Source organism: Saprolegnia parasitica (genome assembly GCF_000151545.1).
Source record: "Saprolegnia parasitica CBS 223.65 unplaced genomic scaffold supercont2.60, whole genome shotgun sequence".
Classification (NCBI taxonomy): Eukaryota; Oomycota; class Saprolegniomycetes; order Saprolegniales; family Saprolegniaceae; genus Saprolegnia; species Saprolegnia parasitica.
Window position 1 is genome coordinate 1 of NW_012156454.1, and position 6,826 is coordinate 6,826.

Sequence of the window (6,826 nt, forward strand, 5' to 3'; positions counted from 1 at the left end):
AGTTGGGCCTGCCGTGGACCTTCTTGCCAGCGTCCTCGAGGTCGGCGTGACCGACGGGGGTGCTCACTTCTGCGTACTTTTCGGTGCTCATTGTGCAAACAAAAGCAAATTGGAGAATGGATCGAGATCTTGTAGTCGCTTGTGGGTGCGGCGCATTGAAGTTGAGAAAGCTCAAGGTCCGTTGCGGTTCTATTTGGTGGACCATCATAAGTCCACTGTACCTCTTGAAGCCCAACAATGTTCGTTGAGGCCTTTTTCATGTTGTGACCGGACGCCACGCGAAAGCTACTCGTGTGTACTCGACAATTGCTGGGCCTAAATCGTCTGTCTGGCAGCGTGAAGAATTCCGTCCAACTGATAGCGACTACTCCGCATACATACTAGAAAGAAGAGAGAAGGATACGAGGTCATTTTGGCGAGTGTGCCGGCGATCGGCGACCAACCTACTTGAAGTGCAATGTCGACGGCGTACAATTTGGCGCCAAATTTCAGAGCAGACCAGGACACCCAAGCCATGGATGGGCAAGCGAAGACTTGAATGGCTTCAGTGTGTGTGCTGTAGCACGCGGTGGCTCCCGCAGATCGCAGTTAGAGTGGTATGATGTCAAAATCGTGTCTCTTCCGAGCGTGGGATAATGTCGAGGCCTCTTCTTCTTGCACTGACCTGTCTGCTGCTTGGACGCTTGTCTGCGTCTTTCGCAGGCGAGAAACCAGGTGGCAGAGAAATGGGGCAAACTGGTCCTGTGAGGTTTTTCCCACGTCAACTCCTCAAAAGGGTCCTCCACAAAACGAGCCAAAAGGTTGCCGAAGGGACGCGAAGCGCACTGCTAGAACCTTTCCCTGCGCTAAAATCGACGACCGTATTGGCTCGTTAAAGGGCAGAGTGTTGCCGACTATCACAAAACGAGGCTGATTCTTCATTGACAATATGTATAATTACTCGGTCTTTCATTCTACTGGAGTCTCAAAAGTTTCTTGATAGTTGTGGTCGAGGACTTCATCCAAGCGCTATGGTTTCAATACCGCGGCCCATTCAATACCGCAGTGTGACTGCCTGATGCGGCGAGCCTACTAGAATTGTCCGACGTTGAATGGCAGTGTGTGGATCTTGAGGAGACGCGCTGGGCTTCGCCAGATCTAGTGTTCATCTTTGTTCCACGTGGCCCTCCGTGTCCCCAGCTGCCCGTGAGGTTATCACGAGGGCTCGCGTCGTCAATTTATTTCGGATCGCTGCTGACGGGCTGAATCCCTCACGCATTGGCCTCGCCAGAAGCGATGGCCTGGCCTTTCTGTCTCCGATTTCCAGCTTTTGCCAAAGACGGTCGGAATGACGGGTTTGTCCCGCGTTTTGCCCAACCACATGTTTCTACGTCGAATGGCAACATGGAGCGGGGCCACATTGAAGTTCAAGGAGCGGATCGTGACGTCGCCGTGTGGATCTTTGGCAGTGCAAGGCCACCCAAGTGGCGACGATGGCCGAGCGGGGTATGATGATGATGATCGATCGTGGCTGCCTTGGATGCCGGCATGATCTCGTGATGTCGCAGCCACTCGATTCGAGTCTGGCGATGACACACCGCAGTCTGTTTTATGCAGTAGAAGCCAACGCGAGCCTGTCGCGCGCTGCTTGTGCGGTATCTTTACCAAATCAACTGAGGTCCGATCCCAGCACCGCCTCACCGCCGCGCAGCCACGAAGCTGGCGGCCGTCGAGAACGATCACCTCGTTTCTGTCGCGGATCGAGGCACCTGCGGCACGCCGTGGCACGCCACTTGGTCAGAAATCTCTTGGCGACACGGTGGCATTGTGATGCAACAGAGCTTCTGCAAGCGTAAGATTCCGATGAATCCTAGTCGCTCCGTCATATCGCAACGCATGTAGTAGCGGCCGAGTAGCCATTGCATAGTATCCTGTGCAGGCTGCAAATCCATTGCGTAGTATCCTGTCCAGGCTGCAAATGAAAAGAAAGAATCAAGATTCATCTCGTGTCGGTTGAGCAATATTGTCTGCTTCGACAGCTGCCTCGGGCTAGCTTTGCACTCGAATTGATCGTGTCGGTAGAGCGGCGACGAAGAGGAGACTAAGTAAAAGATGGAGATTGAAAGCATACAGAAAACATGTTGGATTTTAAACGACACCTAGTCGCGCGGCGAGTAGACGTCCTGAATACAAAGCGAGTTGCGCTCTTGGATAAGGTACTCGACGACTTCGTGGTGGCCGTTCTCGGTCGCGGCCTTCATCGCGTACGCCGTGCAGCCCTCGGTACGATGCGCGTGGAGGAACTGGACGATCTCCAAATGGCCGTTGCCAGCCGCGAGATCCATCGCGTTGGTCGTGCAGCCTTCGGTCCGGTTCCAATGCAAAAACTGGACGACCGCCAAGTGGCCGTTGGCGGCCGCAATGTCCATTGCGTGGGCGGTGCACGACGCGCTGCCCTTGGCGTGCAGCTGCGTGAGCAAGTGCAGCTGGCCAGCGCTCGCCGCCTTGTCCATCGCGCGGTCATCGTCCAAGTCGTAATGCGTCATGAGCGCTCCGTGCTCGTCGTCGTCATGGACGCGGTACTGGATTTGGGGCGTGTCGCCGCGGTCGTAGACGAGGACGCCGGCAATGTACGTCTGGAGCACCTCGAGGTCGTCGCTTAAAAGCACGAAGTCGGCGTCGGCGCCAAATTCGAGCGTGCCTTTGGTCGGCGCCAAGCCGAGGGCCACCGCCGGGTGCAGCGTCGCTGCCTCCAGCGCATACTCGATCGAGCAGTTGGTGTACTTGCGCAGTGTGCGAATGCACGAGTCCATTTGCACGACGCTGCCGGCGATGGTCGTCGTGTTGTGGAGGTACGCGCGGCCGTCCTTGACGTCGACAGCGAGGCCCGCGAGCTCGTAGTTGCCATCCGGCAGGCCCATGCCGGCCATGCAGTCGGTCACGAGGACGAGGCCAGACGGGTGGCTCGCCTGCGCAATGCGACACGAGGTCGGATGCGAATGAATCCCATCGAGGATCAAGCCATAGTAAGGCCGTGCAGTCGTCGCGCCGAGGAGACCGACGAGACCCGGATCCCGGTGGTGGAAGGACGCCATCGCGTTAAACAAATGCCTAAGACGCGCGTGAAACGAATGCCATGGACATCATCAACGTACGTGAGCATGGTGATACCCGCGTCCATTCCGAGATTGGCTTGCTGGACGTTGGCCGACGAGTGGCCGGCCGACACGACGATGCCGCGCTGCGAGAGCTCCGAAATGGCCGAGAGCGCGCCCTTGAGCTCGGGCGCGAGCGTAACGATCGCCACCGTATCGCGCGTTAGCGGTCCGTAGCGCGCCTCAAGCGACTTGAGCCCTTCTTCCGGCTCGGCAAAGACCTCTTCCTTGTGGGCGCCCTTGCGCTCGCGGTTGATGAACGGTCCTTCGAGGTGCAGCCCAATCATGTTGGCACCGCCAACGATGTGGCCGTCGTCCGTGCGGGAAAACTTGGGGAGGACTTGGGAATATGTCTCGGCCGACGACGAGATGACGGTCGGGCAAAAGGCCGTGACGCCGGTCGCAAGGAGACGCTGGCGCACCTCCAGGATGTTCTCGGGCGTGCAGTCCATGTCGGTAAAGTCGTGCCCGTACGCGCCGTTGAGCTGGACGTCGAGGAACCCGGGGGCTACAATGAGGCCGCGGCCGTCAACGACGCGTGTCGGGCCGTACTCGGCGGCGGTCTGCGCGCGCCAGAAGCGCGCTTGCGGGTCCATGATCTTGCCGTTCTCGACCCAGAGGAACGTGGGCACGAGCTTCCCGCCGCGGAGGACGCGGACGTTCTCGATCTTGAGCGTCGTGTCGGTGAGCATGGGGCTGCTGTGGTTGGGGGCTGGGATTGCGCGCTCGCAGAAATGAGGCCAAGTGAGCGGCCGGCGAAATGCCAGCTGGTTTTGCCACGTCAAGCCAAAATAGCTCGGACGGAAAAACGTCACGAACCATCGGCTTGCCAGAAGATTCCCAAGCAGACGACATGTTGAAGTGGCCCCTGCGACGCGGGCACGGACAGGCCGGGTGCACGGAGGCCGCCCGATCCTCCCGCAGCCGACGCAGCCAAGATGGAGGCAGAAGTCGCCCAACATACCCACCGCGTGGCACAGAAAGCTCGCCGGCAATCTCAATACTAAAAGACTTACAGCGACGACGACGACAGCAGCGAGGGAAGAGCCCGCGTCGTACTATTATAGTACTACAGTAATCGTGGCCGCTGGCAAAGGGTCCGGGGATGATTCCTTGCGCTGAGTCCGACCACGTGGCAGCGCCACATTGCCTTTTGTATGGCCACCGCATCTGGACGGGATTCCGGATCCGGATACCATGCGTCATCGTCGCACACCGCGTGGGCATCCCACTCTGCCCGCGGCCGCCGGCGCGGGCCACCTGGTCGATGCTGTCGATGTCGCACGGACGGACCGGTGCTTGTGGCGGCTGCTCACACTCATTTCCACTTTTGCACCAACTCAACGATGCGCCTCATCATCCAGAAGAACGCGGCCGAGGTCGGCGACTGGGTCGCCAGCTACGTGCGCCAGCGCATCAACGCGTTCGCGCCGACGGCCGAGCGTCCGTTCGTGATCGGCCTCCCGACCGGGTCGTCGCCGCTTACGACGTACAAGAAGCTCGTGCAGTACCACAAGGAAGGCAAGCTCAGCTTCGAGCACGTGGTGACGTTCAACATGGACGAGTACGTCGGGTTGCCCGAGGACCACCCGGAATCGTACCATTCGTTCATGTGGACCAACCTCTTCCAGCACATTGACATCAAGCGCGAGAACGTCCATATTCTCAACGGCAACGCGCCCGACCTCGAGCAAGAATGCATCGCGTACGAAGCCAAGATCGCGGCGTTCGGCGGCATCGAGCTCTTCCTCGGCGGCATCGGCCCCGACGGCCACATTGCGTTCAACGAGCCGGGCTCGTCGCTCGTGTCCCGGACGCGCGTCAAGACGCTTGCGTACGACACGATCGTCGCCAACTCGCGCTTCTTTGGCGGCGACATCAACACGGTGCCCAAGATGGCGCTGACGGTCGGCGTCGGCACCGTCATGGACGCGCGCGAGGTGCTTGTGCTCATCACGGGCCACTCCAAGGCGTACGCTCTCTACAAGGTCATCGAAGAGGGCGTGAACCACATGTGGACTGTCTCGGCCATCCAGATGCACAACAAATCGGTCATTGTCTGTGACGAAGACGCGACGCTGGAGCTCAAGGTCAAGACCGTCAAGTACTTCAAGGGCCTCCACGAGACGCACGAGCGCATGATCAAGGACCACCCGTAATCTGTCTGACTGTACTTTAACACTACCCAACTTGCTGCTGTCAATTTTTTCCACCCTACAATTCGACGCCAGTTCGCCATTTTTATTCACGTCATGACGTGGCAGCGCGTAGACGCAGCATGCCGTACCCACACGTCGTTCTTCAACAGGATGGTGGTGGTACCATGATGGTGAACAGATGGAAACAAGGGTACATCTTTGATATAAGTGACCGCAAAGAGCTCGTGACAGGCGACCTGCGTCGACCCAGCGTCACTAAAGGCTATTCACACTCTGCCGAGTCTGTTGGGGCTCTGTCATTAACCCTCCAACGCCGGCGTCTGGCGCGAGCGGCTATATCATGGAGCCCTTCGAAGCGAGTGATACGTCGATCTGCCACTTGGCGGGCCACACGCCAAAGCAGGCTGCGTGGAGCTAGCATGCTATTACACTAGCCTCGCTTATAACCAGCACAGGTTTGCGAGAGGATTCTGCTTTGCAGAACAGGGAGCGCGAACCTCAATTCTTGATCGTCGCAATCAAGCTGACGCTGTGGCTGGCTCCTTCTCGCATCACTTGTCACTACGCGTAGCTCGCGGCGGACTCTAATAACCGACCAAGTCGACACGCGCTCATGACCACCAAAGCGCCTTCTTCCCGTTTGTGTATCCAACTCCCAGGATCAGTCTCGGGGCAGTTCGCTCTCGCTGAAATCCACGTCGGCGGGACGTGGCGCAGCACCCGCGCTGCCATCGGCGCATCGGCGTGGTGGGATGGTTGCATGTCTGACGGCGCCGCTTTGTACCTGTCGCGTGACGGTCATCCGCGGAGGCAAATCCTCTTCCACTGTCCTTTCCTAAACGCACAAAGTTTTTTGAAGCTTCTAGATACTAGTACTCGGTAACACAACTGCGCCCCGTAACTTGTTAGTTAAAGAGGTATTGCATTTAAGCCCAGGGTGCACCTCAAGAATAACTGCACCTCACCTGCGTTCCAAGGGAATTGGGTTGCTGCTTGTGATCTCGTCAAGCTCAGAGGACAGACACTCGAGAAGAGCGTCGGTCGGTCGCGGCCACTAGAATATCTAAACACATCGCTTGTGGCCCCACTTCTGGTAGTTCTACTGGAACAGACAAGCGGGGACGCGATGCATGGACAGTCAACCTCCAACTCTTCCAATCTCTCGGATGCTACCGCAAGCCCGAATTGCCCAACCAATCGCTCATGATCAGAAGATAGAGCGAATAAGAACTCCGAGTCGCCCACAGGCGCAATAGAGTGGGATGGCGACGCCGTGATCGTCTCCGCAAAGGGCTTGATAACCATAAGACTCGACTAGACAACTGCATCAACTGACCACGGCACCTGGTTCTGAGATCTAAGCGCACAGCGTTCAACCATAAACGCAGCTTCAACAATATGAAGGGCAGCTTTGCTTTTGGGTCGCATTCCTCACTTTTCAATTTCCAGCGCCTTCCCACAATGGCCGACAAGATTGCATCCCCCGCGGCAGACTACGCCCTTGAAGAAGGCAGCAAGAAGGTCCACGGCAAG

The 6,826-nt window shown here is 57.8% G+C and overlaps 2 protein-coding genes across 2 annotated transcripts; one reads left to right on the top strand and one right to left on the bottom strand.

The window, feature by feature from the left end:
* Positions 1-2,109: 2,109 nt before the first annotated feature.
* SPRG_10019 (hypothetical protein) lies at positions 2,110-3,912 on the bottom strand. Its single transcript, XM_012349955.1, has 2 exons — positions 3,135-3,912; positions 2,110-3,090 (listed from the first exon to the last, which is right to left on the bottom strand). Exons 1-2 carry the CDS (start codon positions 3,824-3,826, stop codon positions 2,139-2,141), a joined length of 1,644 nt encoding a protein of 547 aa, XP_012205345.1. The 5' UTR covers positions 3,827-3,912; the 3' UTR covers positions 2,110-2,138.
* A 546-nt stretch (positions 3,913-4,458) lies between these two features.
* Positions 4,459-5,371, top strand: SPRG_10020 (glucosamine-6-phosphate isomerase 1). Its single transcript, XM_012349956.1, has one exon. The coding sequence runs from the start codon at positions 4,481-4,483 to the stop codon at positions 5,291-5,293; it is 813 nt and encodes a 270-aa protein (XP_012205346.1). The 5' UTR covers positions 4,459-4,480; the 3' UTR covers positions 5,294-5,371.
* The last annotated feature ends 1,455 nt before the right edge of the window (positions 5,372-6,826 follow it).

Bases quoted from the DNA above. Each gene is read 5' to 3' on its own strand.
- SPRG_10019 (XM_012349955.1), bottom strand. From the start codon at position 3,826: ATGCTCACCGACACGACGCTCAAGATCGAGAACGTCCGCGTCCTCCGC. The intron at 3,091-3,134 runs GTACGTTGATGA...CGCGCGTCTTAG, and splicing joins GCGGGTATCACCATGCTCAC to GCATTTGTTTAACGCGATGG.
- SPRG_10020 (XM_012349956.1), top strand. From the start codon at position 4,481: ATGCGCCTCATCATCCAGAAGAACGCGGCCGAGGTCGGCGACTGGGTC.